The sequence below is a fragment of the Wyeomyia smithii genome, chromosome 3 (genome assembly GCF_029784165.1).
Source record: "Wyeomyia smithii strain HCP4-BCI-WySm-NY-G18 chromosome 3, ASM2978416v1, whole genome shotgun sequence".
Lineage (NCBI taxonomy): Eukaryota > Metazoa > Arthropoda > Insecta > Diptera > Culicidae > Wyeomyia > Wyeomyia smithii.
In genome coordinates this window covers 207,755,712-207,776,127 of record NC_073696.1, presented here as the reverse complement: position 1 = coordinate 207,776,127, position 20,416 = coordinate 207,755,712, and the positions used below count along the sequence as shown (strand labels likewise).

At 39.1% G+C, this 20,416-nt stretch overlaps 1 protein-coding gene across 2 annotated transcripts; it reads left to right on the top strand.

The window, feature by feature from the left end:
• The first annotated feature begins 4,401 nt into the window (after nt 1–4,401).
• On the top strand, nt 4,402–15,762 carry LOC129730482 (uncharacterized). 2 transcript variants are annotated; one of them, XM_055689830.1, is made up of 2 exons: nt 4,402–4,428; nt 14,104–15,762. In XM_055689830.1, the coding sequence occupies exon 2, from the start codon at nt 14,104–14,106 to the stop codon at nt 15,547–15,549; it is 1,446 nt and encodes a 481-aa protein (XP_055545805.1). In that variant the 5' UTR covers nt 4,402–4,428; the 3' UTR covers nt 15,550–15,762. The 2 variants fall into 2 exon arrangements, with proteins under 2 accessions (XP_055545805.1, XP_055545804.1); XM_055689829.1 differs by lacking the exon at nt 4,402–4,428 and adding an exon at nt 13,383–13,682.
• The last annotated feature ends 4,654 nt before the right edge of the window (nt 15,763–20,416 follow it).

Here is a 20,416-nt window from a genome sequence, read left to right as displayed (position 1 = left end):
ATCGAATTTGGAAGGCCACAGATGCTGGATGATTGTTTTGCCGTGGATTCCTTTGAACAGGAACAACAGAACTTCTTTGCAGTGCTTCGGTGAGCTAGCGAAATCGTCCAACCCTGGAGTCCGGATCACTCTTAACGCTCGTTCGTTGGAGGTGCGCCTGGCTTGACTGCTCACAACGGTTTCTCTTCTCCCAAAGTCTGTATCTCGAAACCCGCTTTCGAATGGACGAATCGCACCTCTTTTGCTAACCCACTGCTTATGAAATCGTGTCCACGCTATCGAAATGATCATCGACATAGTGTCGATTTATAATCGCTGCAGCTATTCCGGAATATCGAGTGGCGAATTCTTTGGCATTTCTGATTTTAACGAACTGGGCTGAGCATGGAGAGCTAGTCGACCCAAATGTCGCATCCATGACGTAAACGTTCGGAGATACGTCGCAGGTTTTTCGGCAAACAACTCGCTTGTCATCATCGTGAATTTTAATTTGGTGGAATATTTTTCTCAAGTCTCCACTGAATGCGATTCGTCGTTCCTGGTCATTACTTTGATCAACGAAACCATCAAGTCCGAGTCTTACCTTGCTGGTTTTTTTTTGAGTTTTGCAGAGCGTTCAGCAGAAAGTACCAAACCTTACCGGCGAAGTTTCAACCAACTCTTCGGTAGTAGCAAGATGCGCGTATTCTTTCAGGTGATACTCTTCTATCTGTTTGCAGACTTTTCATGCAGCTTCGGGTTCCTTTCTAATCGCTTCTATAGCTGCTTCATCCTTCGCAAAGCTATTGAAAAGCTGTCTGGGAACCTTTGTTCATTTAGTTTCCGTTTGTTGTTCCTTCAAGTATTTCCCGTGCTCTTTTATCTTCTGCTGGTTCCTGAGGGAGTATCACGACCGACTCTTCAAGAGCGTAGGGGCGTATTAGCAGCTCATGCAAATCCTCGTTGGAAATTTCGCGGTGGAACCCCAAAATTCTTCTTACGATGCGTTGGCGAAATGTCGTGACCCATAAACCACCCACCCAAGGTTGCTGTTGGTTCTACAGCAACTCCGGCTGCCCGTCGTAAGAGGCTATCCGCAACCAAGCATGTACTCAGCGAGCTCTTGTGAGTCCAACTTCTGACTCGACAGCATAAGCTTACTCATGGTTCAGGAGTCGTTCAACAGCAGCTCACACGCACCTATTCCTACACCGGACTCCTACAAATTCATTCGTCGCGAGTCCTTCTCTTTGCGTGTGACATCAGCAGTCCATGTTATCGTTAGTTTCTCTTGTACCATGTCGAGCTGGTCTGCTAGTTTCTTCCCAACTAATGTAACCCAAGCACCTTCATCAAGGAACCGTTTATGCGGCGCTGGTACCATCCGGAACATAAGTTTAAAATTAGACCGGATGTACGCGCAAACTTTGCAAGCCTTCAGCTCTTTGCGGTCGATTACAGTGGCACCAGAATTACCGGCTTTGCTGTGGAAGAACAATCCACCACCTTTGGACTGGTGTGTCAGTTTGGGCTGCACAGCGACATGCGCTGCGCAGGTATCATCCACTAGGGTTGGCTCTTCTGCGGCATTCCTTCTTTGGTAGTGAATCCAATCGCGCTTTTCACGATCTGGAATCTTTGCACTAAGCTTTTGATAAGCAACGGATTGACGAATTGTTGCCGAAGTCCCGCAGCTTCCAATTGTTCGCAAAGCAGCTTCACTGTATTTCTGAATGTGATAAAACTATTTAAACTGTCCGGTTCTTGTGGTTCTAGCTCGTTAACTTGATGCTAAAACTCTTCGAGCAGTTGCTTGGGCGCCCGTAATGCCTTCAGAGCTTCTCGATTACCCTCAGAATCGATTTCGGTAGAAGTAGCTGGCTGGAAACCAACTCAAGTGCTTTTCGATCCAGACATTCCTGCAATTTACCAGATTTTTATGGTTCATATAACCACAAGCTTCGTTGGATGGTTTGTAGGATACAAAAACAACGGCCACTGCTTAGGCTGGCCCGCAAACTTGGGAAGTTTGGTATTTAATCCCCTTCTAGCTGCTAGCTGGGCTTTCGTCGGCACGAATCGTCCCTGCCCCAACCCATTTTGGCTGCTCTTGGGCTCTCTTCCTTTATTATGCGACGGAGTACTGTTCTCCGCGTCACTGAGCAGATTTAAAAGTTGACTCATCGTAAACTCTCTTAGTTCTTTATCCGCTCAATCTGAAATATCTCTTCTTGCAAGGCTCTACGTTCTTTTTTTCCTTCGCGCGTAGTTTGATCTCCATCTTTAACTTTTTCTTCTCAAACTTACGATGCATCCGATTCTCCATCTGCTGCAGTCGCATTTCCGTCTTTAGCTTTTCGTTTTGCGTGAAGTTGAACTGCATTTCTCCGACTCGTTAGAGGTCTATTTTCCACGGGTCTGCTTTCTGGCTTCTCTGTACCACTTTGGCACTTCTGGGCTTGCTGCTGGCAAATTTTGCTTTGGCAGTACGCAGTACCATATCTCCGGAATTGAATCTTTAGCAACACCTGCGCAACGTGAATGAAACCATTTTATGCAGCCGTCATAACAAATCATTTGTTCGTCGCATGTTGACGGTTTATGGATCTCACACGGAGTCGCTGTTAAGTCCAGAATCGCCCTCTCCGCTGTAGATCTAGGATCGGATTTACGGGGCAGGTCACATAGGCGTAACCAGAGGGGGGCAGCCCCCCCCCCCCCCCTAAATGTTGACATTGGTGCAGAATTTTGTTTTCAATAACTCTAATAGCACAAAACGACATCTTTAGCCCAAAGAAACATCTGTGTAAAGTATCAGCCAGATCAAAAATAATTGATTGAAATGCTTGCGCTATGTTGCGTGGAATTGCACAGGTTTTTCAGATGATCCTCCAAGGATATTGCAGCGGCAAAAGTACCGGGCAAATCCGCCTGCATCAACTAGCTTGGAGTATTGGAACCGAGCTGTGACAATTCCTTACCTTGATTCTCTTGAACCTCACTGGAAACACGGTTCGATGAAAATAGTGCACCTGCCTACGCCTTGTCCTTGCTACATCCCGCTAACGTAATACGCATGTCGTTGGAAGAGTTCAAGCGCAAAACCGAAAATTTCGTAATTTTTTATGAAGTTGACAATTTTGTTTTGAGGTGAAAGTTTTGTATAAACATTGCAGCAGTATGAGAGCAGACCGTAAGAACTTGGAAGAGTTGGATCTTATAGACCTGCTGGCTAAAGCCCGTTCTTTCTTCCCTGCGACTGGGAAAGCCGTTAAAATTGCACTTGCTCTACCATGGAAACATGCACGATTGAACGCTCGTTCAGCACATTACGTCGGCTGAAAACCTGGCTGAGGTCAACAATATTTGAACAGCGGTTGAGTGCTCTCTGCTTGCTGAGTGTTCATCGGCAGATGGTCAACAACAATCGTGAAACCGCTTCCGGAACGTTTGAAGTTTGATGCCCGAAGATTTTATTGAGAATCTTGACTGTGTCTTCAATCTTCACTTCCTTGGGAAGCTTTGACAGAATGTAGTTGAGATAGCGGCTGTGCAAATGGGTGTCCAGTTTTCGGAGAAGTAAACGCACCTTCGCCGCATCATCCAACTGGCCTGCATCGTTCACAAAGAGGTCCTGGTAGCGGTTAAACAACAACGTCCGAACGTAACTCCGTTTTCTTCGTCGAAGACAAACTCGATGATATTCAAAAAGAGGGACTCCAAAATCTGCTCCGGGGTTTGATACTTGAATTCCCGGTTGCGGCTGCTGATCAACTCTATCTTTTGCCATGTTCGTGGATTCTTGAGATCCGCGTCGCCAAAATAATATGTCCAAAGGTTTAAATGAACTTAAGAGTTTTTAGTAAAGAACATCTATTTATATTCGAGGTTGGACAAAGAATTATCAAATTTTCCACTCTGATGTCAAGGACAACTTTTCACTGGTTGCCTTGATGTAACAATCACTAAAGATTAGTATTTATTTCTATTTTTCAAAACACACTAAAGTCCCTTTTTACGCGGGGGATACATGCCGCGTAAATTCCGGAATCCGCGTGAAAAAACGCGTAAATTTCGAAATCCGCGTAAAAACCGCGTAAATTCCGGAATCCACATAAAAAAGCCGTGTAAAAACAACCGCGTAAAAAGCGACCTTAGTGAACCATATTTTTGCTTCTAAAATTTTGAAGAGCTTGCCACCCCCCCCCCCCCCTATTTGAAATTCTGGCTACGCCCATGGGCAGGTACAACATCTCTAATGAACACCTTTTGGTTCACTTCTTTTGAAGAATTGAGAACCAAATTTTTGTAGCAATCGATTGGTTTTCGGCAATGCTCAAACTGCATTTTTTTTTTTATTATTAGTTTAAGTTCAAATATTAAATTACATATGATTCACAAGAAGTGGTTTCAGCCAAACCGTTCACGCTCCCGACACTGTATCTATGGGTAAGTACAATGGAACAAATTTACTTTCGAATTTACACTAAATTACTGTTTCTTCAGGCCGCATTTTAATGAAAATTCTCCACAAACTTCCAGGAGCAGTTTTGTAACACCTGTTGCGTTTTTTTCGTGCTCGTAGCTACCTCGATTAATTAGTTACCACTCTATTTCCTAAACTTCTACTAAGCATTTGTAAAAGCGATTTATTTACTTCCTGTCGTCTATGCTGTTTGCTATAAACAAACCATTGCACAGTGGTCCAATAAGGCAAAAAGTGAACTTAATTCCATAGCGCCTTTGACCTTCATCCTAGCTTAAAAGTGTCTTCGGAACAATTGTTTGTATAAATGACCCGCATAATCGCAAATTGTCAAAAAGTATGAAAAGTTTACTATACTAAAAATAAAAAAATAACTTTTTTGTGTTAAGAGATAAAAGAATAGTTTGTTCAGCAAAGTTGTAGAAGATTAAAAAATATGAAACTTTGTTAAACAAACGAAAATCCTATCTTCTTTCGGTAGAAAGTTATAAAGTATATTACATGGAACTTGCTTAAAAGTTAGTTTTTTGTACTTAACTTTTGTGAGTTGCATTTCACACGAAAGTATTGTTTGGAGGAATTCTTGAGGCACACAAAACACACATTTTTGCCAGAGGTCCTTTATCTCCAGGACTTTTCCTTACGAAGTTATATCATATTTTAGCTCATTTTTTCGATAAATTCGAGAACGTATAGGTTAAAAAGGGGCAAGTGGAATCACGATGTCAATACTTTTCCTTGAAGTTAAGCTGAATTGCAATAAACTCCTTAAGGTTCTATTTGTCCTAATCCACCCATATTAAAGTACGGCGAGCATATGTTACAGTAGGTTTTCATATATCCAAAATACTAACTTTTTTGTGTTAAGAGATACCAGGAATGGTTAATTCGGCAAAGTTTTAGAACGTGCAAAAATATGAATCTTTGCTGAATAAACAAAATTCCTATCTTCATTGGGTACAGAGTTACAGAGTATTTTCTGTAAAAGTGACTTAAAAGTAAATTTTTTGCTCTTAACTTTTGTTAGCTATATTTTTCATTTTACATATTTATTTTTTTTTTCAACAAAAACGTGTGTTTTGTATGTCCAAATGCTTCTTTGGAACAACATCAGGTTTATGCATTAAGGCTTAGGTTTAAGATAGGTTGCTTTTTGGTGTGTAAAAATTTCGATTTGTTTTTTGCCCTCATGATATTTACTCTGTTTTCAAGATTTAAAACAGAGTTTAAATAAACATGGAAAAAATTCTGGGGTTGCAGTAAACTGTAGAGCTCGTTATCAGGAACCGTCTCTCTATATCTCTTTCTCGTAGTTCTGGATTAGTGTTCGACATTGAACCGGTTATATTCCATGAAGTCCAGTCCAGTGTCCAGTCCTTCAACGTCAGCCACATGTTCAATCTTATCGTTTTGAATGGAAGTTTCAATAGAGCAATTTCAATAAAGTTTATAACACTTCCATAAAACCTGAAAAGGCTTGATTATTCTAGTGCATGATATCCGTTGCTGTCTTTCTAGCGTTCCAGAGTGGCAAAATAGTTCTGATGATATGATTATCAGTTTGCTGTTAACACAATCACCGTCTGTCAACTATTGGATTCCCATCATATCCCTTAATCTCAGTGCGCTTAGCCTTCAGCAGCACACTATTATTGTAATCGCGATTACGAATTCGGCCACCGGTTTCCTTTCAATACACTATGATTCGGCTCGAAGAACCATTCGAATTCACTGATGTATTATATGGTTTGAGCTTAGTAAACTCACGGACAAACAGACGTGCCACTTGATGACGATTTCATCGACTAGAAAAATAACGATAATTTCAAAATTTTGCTTAGTGGGGCAATAACGCCGCTAGTGTCGCTAAAAACAAGCATGCACATCCATTGGCAAAGACAAAAAATCATGAGTAGAGTAGTGAGGGGCAAAAGTACGCACTAATTTGTTATTGCAACAGAACTATTGCAAACGATTATTATAAAATCCGGTTTTGTTTCCAAGCGGTACATGAACCTTTTGTCTTCAAAATGTATTACCAGAGTTTTTCGAATTTTGTTTGTAGCAAAAGAATTTCACTTTTTAGAAAAAATACTCAAATGCGAACTTTTACCCAGCATGCGGGGCAAAAGTACGTAATTTACGGGGCAAAAGTTCGCAGTTATTTTTTGCTAGTTTTGAACTAATTCTTCTTAGATGCGTTAGAGTGGTGCCCCGAAACATTTTTTTTATTTCCGGAAATCCGGTTTTCTGGGGATATGTTCTGAATCTTAGAAACTTTATGAATATTTGAACAGAATCTTACAATTATGGGTTCAAAGGTCTTAAAATTACTTACACAGGCCGGGTTTGGAGTGATTTGCCCCGAAAATGGGCCATCCGGAATAGATTCCACTGGGGCTTCTAAAGACCCGAATACGACACCAGATGCCATACTAGATTCCAAAATAGCGACTTCCGGTTTCCGCAAAACAACCATAAATGATTGAATATCATCCGATATGGGTATTTCTAGAATCGAATTGATGCTCTGAGATCAAAAATCAATTCCAGACGCTATTTTTAAATTAAAGATGGTGACTTCCGGCTTTCGGTAAACAGTGAAAAATTTACCAAATACCACCCCATATGAGTTATTTCGGATTCGGAATGATGTCAAGAGACCTGAAAACGATTCCAGACGCTATCTTGAATTCCAAGATGGTGACTTCCGGTTTCCGGAACACAACCCAAAATGGCGGAATACCGATGTGTGTATTTCACGGATCGGGATGATGCGCAGCCACCAGAAATCAACTTTAAACGCGATTTTTAAATTCCAGATGGTGTCTTCCGGTTTCTGAAAAACATCCAAAATTGACCAAATACCATCTCATATGAACACTTCTGGATTCGGATTGATGCCAAGAGACCTGAACACGACACCAGACGAACCGAAAGTCACCATCTAGAATTTTGAAATGGCATCTGAAGTCGATTCCCAGTCTCAGGGCATCATTTTATTTCCAGCAATAAACATATTGGAGGGTACTCGACCATTTTGGGTTGTTTCTTAAAAACCGGAAGCAAGGATGGTTAAAATCGTATCAGAGAATTATCATGAGAGAGTCCTATTGGATTCTGATCACGCATAATACGCGATGTTTTGTTTCGTCTCTCGAGAAGAGAACTTGTGTGACAAATGAACTGCCGAAAGAATAGAGATAAGTGACTTTTCACCTACGCACACTAATGAACGTGTAAACTCATGTAAAGTTGCTTTTGTTTCCTCCAAAATGTAAATCATCGCATCTCGTTGCTCCAACTTTTTATCACTTTTTACCATTTTTGGTCGATAATGTTAAGCAGCTTTCCCCGATTCATGATCACGAATGAGAAATTCATTCAGAAACGAGTTAAGAACTTATAATAAGTATTCAACTGAATATTTGTCCAGCTGCCAAAAACATAGCATAGCAAACAAAAAGGCGATTTGTAAATACTTTCCTCAACTAGGTGCACTAATACATTCGTACGTAAAAAGGTCTATACTCCGTGAACTTTATAGCCTGTTAACTGTATGCGAGTTTATCGTCGCTTGTTCATACGCTTTCTCAATTCTCTCATCGGGTTAAATAGGTAATTCATTATCGTCTCCGATCCGATCGAGCCGTGGAACGAAAATTTTTGGTTTGAATCACCTTGTGAGTGAGAGTGTCTCGATAATCGTAAAATTGTATCGCAAACCAAAAACTCAGAGAGGGAAAAAACTGCAAGCGTTAGACCAACTAAAAGGCAGCACAAAACAGGGATACCAGATTTACAGAATTGTCTGTGAAATGCAGATTTTCAGAGTCCGTTGCCGATTTTCTTTTTTTTTCAAATGGCAAATATTTGTTGTTACTATGTGCATAGCTTGCAAGCATTTTTCGAATCTATTTATATTTGCGGATTTTTTCCAAAATTTGTGCAGGTTTTTTGCTTGTTTAAGAAAAACTTTGATATCGGCCAACATACATCAGCGAACAAACCTTCGATGCAAGTAAACCGACGAACAAAAGAACATTGAGTTGACAATGACAACAGCACTGCCCATAATTCAAAAATTGGCTAATATGCTATAGGCATCAAATCGAGAAAAACGCATTTGAAAGTTTTTTGTCGGTACAACATATTTTGACTGTTCATGACAACTTTTTTATTGAGTATATTACCCTTTATATATGCTGGAACCTTGCCGTTGAGTTGAAACAGAAAAATCTGTAGAAAAATTCCATCCACCACGGATTTTTAACACAGCAGCCGTTTTTTCAATTATAAATGAAAGGTCAGTTGACAAAACGGTGTGCAATTTGGCTTATATCCATACGATGTGAATTATATCGTACTCGTTGGTGATGAAAATGGTTTCAAATTTAATAGAACAACACGGAAGCACAAGTGAGGGTGAAAAGGACGACGAGAAAATTGATACGTGCAGCAATATAAATATTATTATTCATGGTAATCTCACAATCCACTTTCCTATTTTTTCTCATCAAATCCAAAATGAAATCTGAATCTTCTCTTTATTAATATTACTCCTAATCTAAGAGCTAAATATCATTTTTTTAAATGTAAAAATTTATGACAGAAGGAGACAGTCACACGTTTTGACCATTGAGTTTCGCAGTACAACAAATAAATTCTTGTAGCATCAAATATTCTTCGTGAAAAAGTCAAATTTGATGCAAGGGCCTTACGATCGCTCACCTGTCGCCAGTAACCACCAAGCTACAACACACTTTCGAAAGTTAGAAGAAACACAGTTCAGTAATAATACACTGGTTCGTGAACATACCACAGGTTCATATTGGATATTGGATATTAGCCAAATTCTCAATTATTTTGGATATTAGCCAAAATTGTTTCACGATTGCTGCCTTCCCAAATGCATTTTTTGACAATCGGGTTCCATAGGGACCTTGTTTAGGGTGTGTACCATCACGAGAAACTGTTTTCTCGTTTTTGGTAAAAATTGCATATTAGCCAATTTTTGAATTATGGGCAGAGCAGGCAACATTTTGTTAAACGATAAAAAACCTATTTTACTGTCAACACATGCGACTCGGAAAGAAAGGGGGATAGTTGTTCAAGCGATCGCAATCGCTTCTTTTTTTCCGATAATTATCGTCTCGCGATTCTTCCCTTCTGTTTTGACTCTTGGATTCTATCAGCGAAGAGTGAATCATTGGTTTGTAGAGTTATTGGAAATTCCATCTCTGAGAGAGAATGAATTATCTCAGCGAATCTCCGAATTGGTTCACTCGGACTGGCATATCGTACGATGAATGTTAGAACCGATTGAGAGACGAAGTTGACTCACACGCTGAAAAAGTTCGAATGTTTATCGCTTATTTCATCGCCGATCACCATCATTGACCGGAAGTCGACATCTTGGAACCCAAAATGGCGTCTGGTGTCATTAAATGGTGTCAGAGCATTATCCCGATCCCGAAAATACCCATATTATTTTCCAGAAACCGAAAGTCGTCTCTTGAAATCCGAAATGTCGTTATTCACGCTCTGGACATCATCTCGATTACGATAATACACTTATTGGAGGGTATTTGACCATCTTAGGTTGTTTTCTAGAAACCGAAAGTTGACATCTTGAAATTCAGAATGGGGTTTTGGCCATTTGCTGATCTGTGGGCATCATCCCGGTTGCGAAAATAAATACTGGATGGTTTTTGACCTTGTTTTTCATTGCTTCTATGGTTTCTAGAAGCCGCAATCTATCGCCGAAGGACCATTCTGGAAGCATATCAACAAAACCATTGAAATGGTTGTGAGGTTCTATTATTTAAATCATAAAACCATAATATTCCTTAGTTTCGGAGCATATTCGCATATCACTGGTTATTCTTGAGTAATTTCTGTACAAAAACATTGTTATTAAACGCATTTTTTCATTACGGTTAATGGCACTTAGTGCGTACTTTTGCCCCACGCTCTATGCGTACTTTTGTCCCCAATGAGTTTTCAAGCTGGTTTGACTTTTATGACAAACTTCGAAATATTTTCACCAAAACAAATTCACACTACAAACCACAATTATACAAGAGTTTTTTGGGTTCTGTTGATTCCGAGTTTCTGTAGTTTTCCAATAGGTCAATCATAGTTCCCAAAACTAAGAAAATTAGATCAAAACAGCTCAAAACACAATTACCCTCATAGCTTTGCACCATTTAAACGGAATTTTATGTGTTTACATGTGTGATTACCTGACGTTATAATACTGCAAATTCATATAATGTTGCCAGTTTATTTCGTTCGTATGTTTCGAAAGGCCAGTGCGTACTTTTTCCCCGTGCGTACTTTTGCCCCTCACTACTTTAATGCCGCTTGTGTTGATCTAAGCAAGCGTGCTCACCCATTATCAAAGACAAAAACCGTTTTACGAAAATAAGTTAGTAGGCAGTAAACTCACATGGTGGCGCATGAGTGTGACGTTTCGAATAAGGTGGAAAAATTTTCAGGATTTTTGTTCGAAGAGGCATGTCTGTTTGTCTGTGGTAAATTGATTTCCTGTGTTCAACATTTGTGTTCGGGTAATTTTGTAAATTTGGGATTTAAAGATTGTAGTGTAGTGTAGTGCACTGGAAGTAAAGGGAAAACATGAGGAATTCTTACTCGCAAGTAGCCAATAAATTATTTTCAGCTGATAAGAGCTGATAATGAATAGAACCTCTCTAGAAAAGGTTTTCGGTCATTCTGAGCTGAATTTGGGATCATTTTCTATTTGGGCTCATGCTGACATCAAAATGCTTTTTTGGCCATTTTAAACTTAATTTTTGATCACTTTTTATTTTGGCTTTTCTGGCCTTTAAAAGGGTTTTCGGCTATTTTGAGCTCAATTTGGGATCATTTCGGCCTTTTCTGGCCTTTAAAGGGATTTTCGGCCATTTTGTGCCTAGTTTGGCATCATTTTTTTCGGCTTTTGCTGGCCTTTAGAAGGGGTTTTCGGCCCTTCTGAGCACAGTTAGGGATCATTTCCAATTTTAACTTATGCTTACCTTCAAAAGGCCTTTTCGGCCATTCAAAACTTAATTTGGGATTTTTTTAAATTTTGGATTTTTCTGGCCTTTAGAAGGGGTTTTCAGCCATCCTGAGCTCAATTTGAGATCATTTTCTTTTTTGGCTTATTTTTGTTTTCAGAATGCCTTCTCGGCTATTCTGAGGTTAATTTTGGATAATTTTCTATTTTGGCCTTTTCCGGCCTTTAGAAGGGTTTTTCGGCCGTTCTGAGCACAGTTTGGGATCATTTCCTATTTTAACTTATGCTGACCTTCAAAACGCCTTTCCGGCCATTCAAAACCGAATTTGGGATCTTTTTCAATTTTGGCTTTTTCTGGCCTGTAGAAGGGGTTTTCAGCCATTATGAGCTCAATTTGGAGTCATTTTCTATTTTGGCCTTTACTGGCCTTTAGAAAGGAGTGTTCGCTATTCTGAGCCTAATTTGTGATCATTTTCTATTTTGGTTTTTTTCCGGCCTTTAGAAGCGGTTTTCGGCCTTTCTGAGTACAATTTGGGATCATTTCCAATTTTTTATAAATTTAGGATCATTTTCGTTTTCGTCTTTTCTAGCATATAGAAAGTTTTCGGCCATTCTGAGCTTGATTTGGGATCATTTTCTATTCTGACTTTTTCTGACTTTTAGAAGGGGTTTTGGTCCATTCGAGTTTAATTTGGGATCATTTTTTATTTTGGTCTTTTCTGCATGTCTGTGTCTGTGCATGTCTGTAGAGTGTCTGTGTATGTCTATAGCGTGTGTGACTTGCTATATTGATTTGATTGATTGATTTCTTTTGAAGGGACTTTAACCCCAAACGATCATTCGTCCCTAACTACCTTTATAGCGTGTGTATATAGCGTGTACATGCTATAGCGTGTGTGTGCACGTCTATAGCGTGTGTGGCTAGCAGTATAGCGACTAAAATTACCATATATAGTTGCAAATAAATCACCTCAGGTTGATTTTAAATATCACAGTAAATCATTCAAAATTGAATAAAAGTTTTCTATGTTGAAAAATAAAACAATATTTAGTTGTCAATAAATGGCATTGACATACGCATTATTAACCTCTTTTGATCTCAACTAAGCCTCAAAGTCTACAGCATGTATTTTAACATTTATTTGAAGAATGTTTGAGCCAGTGAGACTGAATCACATAATTTTTCGCTCAAGTCCTACTATTTGCAGCAATAAGTTGTAAAATTATCTACGCTACCGCAAACTGCAGAAAATTGTTCGTATCAAATCGAGTTAACCGGGAATGCACTATTGACCCTCGTCTATCATCTGGAGCAAAGAGACCATTAAATTGATTAACCCCATTGAGTGTATTTTCAAACCAATTGCAAGAAATACATTGACTCAAGACATGCTGTCGTATTCTACGTTAACTCTGCGGTCGTGTCTTATAAACAACCTCTCCAACTTTTTCGTTTTTTTTTAGCATCTAGAAAGTTTTCGGCCATACTGAGCTTGATTTGGGATCATTCTCTATTTTGGCTTTTCTAACTTTTAGAAGGGGTTTTGGTTCATTCGAGGCTTTTTTCATTTCGCGTATAAGACAAAACTAATGTGCAACGATCATTGAATTTTATTTGAAACAGAGAAAACAGCCCTCTCGTCTGAAAAAAATTGCATTTCACTAATGATTGAAAAAATTTAACTTTATGAAGCAGAATTAATTAATGATATGTTCACAGTCTTACCCAATACCAATAGTGAAAGATGTTGCTCTTTTTTTTCATTATTGCAATTAGAAAGCTTACAATATGAGTTCATAACAGCACGGCATACGATATAAACAGTAAATTTTGTTCATTAAATATTATGTAAAAAAACAAAAACAGAAAAAACTCTTCAAAGACCCAAACCATTCGAAAAACTTCTCCTCTTCGTGATAGCACTATTAGATTCGTAATCTGACTTCCACATCTGAGGCTAGTAGTCAAACCAGGAAAAAATATTGCAGATAGCAGCATGCCAAACGCGACATTTTTTCCGTCTCAATTCGATAACGTATGATAACAAGATAGGCTGACCGAGCCACGGACCGGCGCGACTAAGCGCAAATTACGAATAGTACGAATTCTTCGACCGACAGATTAGGTTCTGCTCACCTTTCCGAACTTTGAGTTGTTGAGTGCATCGAATTGGACATAGTTTTTAAAAATTGTGAAAGGTAAACTGTTCTAAATCGAGAAGTGTATTCTTATACAACTCATATCATCATCACTAGTACGTTAAAATGTTATTCATTATTGTATTACACCTGTTTATAGCACCACAAGGCTAATAAAATGTGATGGAACTCTTATCCAAAATAAAGCATGTATCAACTAATCGTTTGATTTTTCGAGTATTTGGCACGAAAAAAGACACTTAAATATTTGAGTTGGGAATGCAAACTTGCAACTGGAAATATCAATCAACGGCATTCTTTGAGTGTTCCGTACTGTCAACATATATACCACGTCTGGACTGAATTTGTTTAGAGATAACAGTTATCAATCGATTTTCTGTCATAATTTTTATTTCCTGCAGATTAAATAGAATCGTTTAGCTAATTGGCTTAATACTGTTACATTGTATCGTATTTCCAGATGAGCGTGCAATATGTGTTCACTTTATGGATAATGCTGCTTGTGGGAGTTCAAGGAGCACCAAATCTTTGTGATAGCCTTGGAGAAATTCGAATATGTAACCAAACGGAATATGAAGATTACCGCGAGTGTGTGGAAGAAATTAGATCGCTCAGGGTGAAGAGACAAATGCTTTGTGAGCAATCCGATTCCAGTGATGTCCAGGAAGACGAATCCGAAACTGTAGGAGAAATTTCAATAGAGGAAGATGTAGTGACGCCTAAGGTTCAGGTGATTCCCGCCCTCGAAAGTGTTATAACTGTCGAACCAATCGAATCTAATGACATGCCGGATCTTGATCCGCCGAGTTTGGCACTGAAATCATTGAATAGAAAGCTTATTTTTCAAGCTAACGATGAAGATGACAACCTCGAGTTCAGTGTTCCCACCAACATCACAACCGTGATACGACTTACCAATGTGATCAATAACACCAATGTGGTGAATGTTCCGACGCAAGTGAATTCGACCAATGTGAATAACATCCACATTTACGCAAACATAACCGAAGGTGACGGGCAAATTTCGAACGAAGACAAATGCTGTACTGCTGTGAGTCCAAAAAGTTGTCACGCTTCAACACAAGGCGTTAAATGTCACCACAAGAAATTTCGCACATGTGGTTCTCAGTGCACTTCGGATGTAATTCACGTGCAACGACGGAAACGATGTGATCCGCATGGGGACTGCCAAGAAAAAATCGCCTACGTTCCACAACCGGAGAAACCGACATGCATTTACGTCGAACAGTGGCCATTTGTTGCTTGTGGAAAGCCGGCAAACATGAAAGTAATCTGCGATGGATGCTACGATCATTACGGTGATCCTGGCGCCCAACACGGTCCGATTGCTGATCAGTGCAGAGGATGTTACGATGATGGTTTCGATTATGGCCCAATGTATCGCCGAGGACCGGTCCTGCGACAGTTCTACTACCACGAACCGCCTTGTTATATCACAGGAAATTGTCCGATGTCCTACGGATCTGACTGTGGTTACGGATGCTACGGACATTCGATGATCGATCCGGTATGGGGACCACCATCACCGTACGATTCTAGCCTTGATAATCGGAATACTGCCTATTTCGACGAAAAAGATATGCAGATCATGAACGACACCGAGGCCGACTGGGGAGTACCCGTGCATAAGTGTACTGTAGTTTCCGAGGATAATACTATTTCGGTGCAAAATTGTACAAATACGGTCGATAATCAGTACGCGGCTGCCCCTCCAAACTATCAAACGCGGAAATCAGCTTATAAAGTGAAACAAACTATTAATAAACATCCCGTACTAGTGGATTCCGACAATCGTGACTCATCGTCCGGCCATGGTTTCTTCCCGAATAAATCGGACGTGGCATTTTTCGACGATGATGAGGGCGAAGATAACGATTTCGATTAACGCTTCAAATGAGTGTACCAGTTGTGTTCGATGTGAAAAGTTACTCGAGAAGTTCTCTTAGACAGAGTTTTTGTATGATTTGTAGTGTAAAATTTTAAGCATTTTCGTGGTGACATGGAAAAATATTCACGCATGCTTACTGCTGTTATACACAGAATCCCACTGCCTTCCACACAAAACTAAATAATATTATTTTACCGGCTTAGCTGCATAAACACATAATGAATAAATCTTTTTTTTCTGATTAATTTGTATGACTTTATCGTGCCTGTTGGAATCACATCTCAAGCGATTCTCAGTATCGTACTAATTCAGTAGATAACACGGTGTACTAAAACTGAAAATGCATTATTTGCTATGCTTATCTAGCCTTGGATCTCCAAATTGCTTGGTACACAAAAAGGTTGGTTTACACTGTAGAATGAGCCAAGACTGTGCATAATCATTCAGATGTAGGTTATGATACGGAGTACTCTTGAAATTGTGTTACTAGTGTATGATCAAAGATAACTAGAACAAGATACCTAACTTCCACTTTTTTCATACATTTTGAATACGACCGATATCCGACGGTTAGTGCTGCCATCTGATGACTTAAATTCTCATAAAATTGTCATTACGAGCAAAACCGATTTATCGTGCATAGTCCGTCATCGATCGTTGAGCTGTTCAAGATTGTATATGAAAAAGGTGTAGCAGTTTGGTCAGCTCGACGCTTAAGATAACATGCAGATTAATGATATTGTCATTTTTTGCGCTTAAAGCTATTGCCAAATTTTTTGCACTTCAAAGTACGAAAAGAAAAGTGTGAAATTGACTGTCAGAGTGGGGGTTTATATTGAGGAGTTATATTTATTTTCAGGTCCCATTCTACCAAAACTTAAAGTTTGATGTGTCGCAAGCCAGGTTTCAGAACCATTATGCATATAGTCAGGTTCACCGGGGCACCCAATTTTTGCTTTATTATCCTCGGCAATAGTGAAAAACTTGGCTGTAGAGCGTGCTCATAGCGGTTATCAGGAATTTCTGATGGTACACTTAATTTTAAATGATGCGCCGATAATTTTTGATTCTTCCGGAAAGCTTCATGTTTGAGAACTAAACATTCGTACACATTATTATCATTTTTCGGATGGCAGCACCGTACAGTCGTCCACAAAAGGCAAAGCAAAGCCTTGGTGCTACATTCCGATTCGGAACTTGACCTTCTGTTTACTATACACAGACTTCGCAGCCAACCGTTAAGTGTACAGGACAATTGCGGGGCTAGCGCTACGATCCTACTGACACTAACAGTCTCTCCGAGTCGAGACTCGAACCTACGACGACCGGCTTGTTAGGCCAGCATCGTACCTCGAGACCAGATGGGGAGGCAAGTCGTCCACATGGATAATGAAAAAACTGTTTCACCTTTCAGCGGTCATGTCTTGGCCTTGTTGTCAGTTGATTTTGACGTTAAGTATACATCATATTAACAGTGTATAAATTAGTTCGACTTTTGCTCACGCGCAGCGACAATCATGTCCGATGAATTCTGCAAGAGTCAGGTATCTTGTTCTAGTCATCTTTGGTATGATTGAGAACCGGGTTTTTAATCTATGTTATAATATAATGTTAATAATATTGTTTTTATACCATAACTATTATGAACAAATAAACAATATTTGTTCCGAATAGTAAAAGTATTTTGAGTCGATTGTTTAAGTTGTTTTGCTATAAAATTTTACTTGCTATAGAATAGATATTCACTAAGGTCTTTTTTATGCGGATTTCGGAATTTACGTGATTTTTATACACGCATTTATTACGCGCTTCGTACCCCCGCGTAAAAACGACTTTAGTGTCAATATAAATCTGTCAAAATCACGTATGCTCTTTCTGAAAATTAACTTCATGCGTAAAAACTATTGACCTTGAAAAGTAAATATTAAAATCAAAATCCAATTTAAAATTCTCATATTTCGTCATTTACCATTCTCGCGTGGCAATGCACTTTAAACGAGGAAGCAGCAGCATCCACAGTTCCAATCAATTAGCGCTTTGGATATGGATAAACCCATCCCTGTCACGAACGTCATCCCCATACATTTTGCTTGAAGCCGTTTTTCTCTGGCTCTCTGGCTCGATTATCCGTCAAAAGGCTGTCAGCGCTTGCGAAACAGCCGAATAAGCTCCGTCCATGCGAGATCAACTGTTGCTGCAAGTAGTGTGTAGGAATGCAAAAAGCGGAGAACGACTGTTTTGTTTTAAACGTTCTATGGATTTTGTGCAGGACACAAATGGTCATGTTCAAACATGTTTCAACACGTTCTGGATAGCCCTAAATTCAATCTAGTTAGAAGCACGAAAAAAATCTGTACAGTAACACATGCGGCACAATGAACGGAGCTTATGATCATATTTTCAACACTAGCGTCATCATCATCGGCGGCAGCTTCAGGAAACAGTTGCCATGACATCGGTCTGGGATAAACACTTAAAGTTGTCTATTGTCACCAAATGTTTTTGTTTCGATTAGTACCTTACCACGGTGTGAATCATTTCAACTGTAAACCCTGCATCTTTTGCACGTTGCATTTTTGTTTCTCTTTCAAAGTTAACAGCCACGACTCAGTTCGCACCCAAATCGTTATGCAAAAAGTTTGACTTAATGGGAAGCAGTTGTGTTAAATGAAATAATTTTGACCGCTTAAGGGGTAATATCTACCGAATGCTCAAAAAAACAAGGCTTTTTTCATGATTTTTTTCACAGGAAATTTAACTTTTTGAAATAATATATCATTGGATTGAGCAACTCTTGCAGAATAGAAAAGATATTTTTATTGTTATTTTTGTCACAACATGGCGGCTGTGCAGCGATTGCCATGAACCGCTTTTTTTAAAGTTGTTTCGCGGCGAGCAGTAGAAGTCGTGCCCAACTCCACCTATAACCAAAACAAAAATTTTTTAATTATCTACATAAGTGTCGCTAGTGAAGTACACATGATTATAGTTTTAGAATTTTTCTTCGCAAACGGTTTGAAAAAAAAAAGTTCTGTTTCGACAAAAAAAAAACGGCTTTGATTGTTTATAACTTTAGTTGTTGTTAATCAATCGCTAAAATCGTGTGTACTTCACTAGATAATCTGATGAAGAAGCTACAGTTAAAATTTCAAGTCAATTGGATGTAAACTTTTTCACTTCTACTGCTCGCTGATTTTGAAAACATGGTTTTGAGAAAAACGCGTTTGAAGTTTTCAAACGCTATAAATCTTAAGAATCGCAATAATAAAGCCCCTCATAATTTTTTAATCTTCATTCAGCTATCCCTGTGCCGTAGAGTTGTCCTTCCGGGGCTTTATCTCCCTCTTCTTCCTTTTTTTATCTGATCTAAGGCTGCGCCTACCTCCTTTCGCGGTATCAGACATGCGACGCTCAGTGACTTGGACGCGGTTGGCGTTCGATCCCACGCAAAATTCAAACTTGTCACTCATATTGAAGTACTTTTGAGTATAACTCACAGTTAAAAAGTATAAAAAACTCAGACAAAGAAAATACACAACGAGCACGGCTGATTTACTAAACAAAAGGACACTGTGAGTAAACACGTGCTGTAGAGACTCTGTAACGGTCGAAACTTGATGCAGCGTCCTCTATACTTCAAATTTGGAATCGATATCGATCATAGGTAACTTCTACTAGTTTACAAAGCCTCGAAATTGAAAATGAAAACGAGCATCGCCAAAATAAACGAAAAATGTTATTTTGTTATGTTATAAAATTGTAAAAATTGATTTAAACGAACTTTGAGTTTAGATCAGTACTTGGACGATGTAGATTTTGATTCTTGGATAGTTTTAGCATGATTAAGGCCAATAAAAAAAATGTCGAAAATAAATTTTTTTTGGTAGATATTACCCCTTAAATAACAACTCTTTATCATAACACCTAAACGCGAAAATAGGTTTATTCGTTCTCAATCTTTCTGTTTATTTTAAGCATCAAACGAATCCAAATTACTTTGCTATGTGATTTAACGTGGTTTAAAGAGCACCAGCTGATTTCTATTGAAATAACAAATTTACCTGATTGATTTCTTGTATCGATAATGGCGTTCATAAAATCGAACTGTGTAAGCTAAAACTTGCAAAACTAGAACAATATGTAAAGATTGTACTCGAACAAAATGCCTAATTTTGTTTTATGTAAGTTACTTTGTGTTGCATGGGTAAAAATTGATGGAATTTTTGAATAAAACAACTGAACCGGTAAACAGAATACGGTGGCAAAGTCCTGGGCCAGGAAGTACCGTGAGTGGTTGGTGCAGCCGAAATGCATCGTAAGACATTCATCAGAGCGGACGCCAAGCAGATCCCCGGGCTGGAGTTTTTCGTCACCAAGTCCCGCCTGGACGTTCCGGAGGCAGAAGGTCGAAATTGTCAAGAAGTACTTGGCATACAGTTAACAAAATATCACATATCATATTGAAAGTAGCGACTGATCACGATAACATACAATAGTGATGAGAAATTTTCTACCGAAATTGAAACAACCATTCTTTCAATATGCCTTGTTCGTTTTGTGTGCGACTTGGTACACTGTTCATCTCTCTGAACTATCATTTATTTATGTATTAATTTATTTATTTGGTATACCGTCATAAAGACATGCCCTGATTCAAAACGTTTCTCCAATTCACTCGGTTATTGTCTTCGCTCTCTCATTCCTGGGGCACCGTGTACACCCCACCAGATCTTGCTCCACTTGGTCTACCCATCTTGCTAACTATGCTGGTCGTCTTCTTCCTACCGGATTCGAGGCAAACACCATCTGCGCAGGATAATTGTCCGGCATTCTTGCAACATGTCCTGCTCAGCGTTTTGTACAG

Bases quoted from the DNA above. Each gene is read 5' to 3' on its own strand.
- LOC129730482 (XM_055689830.1), top strand. From the start codon at position 14,104: ATGAGCGTGCAATATGTGTTCACTTTATGGATAATGCTGCTTGTGGGA.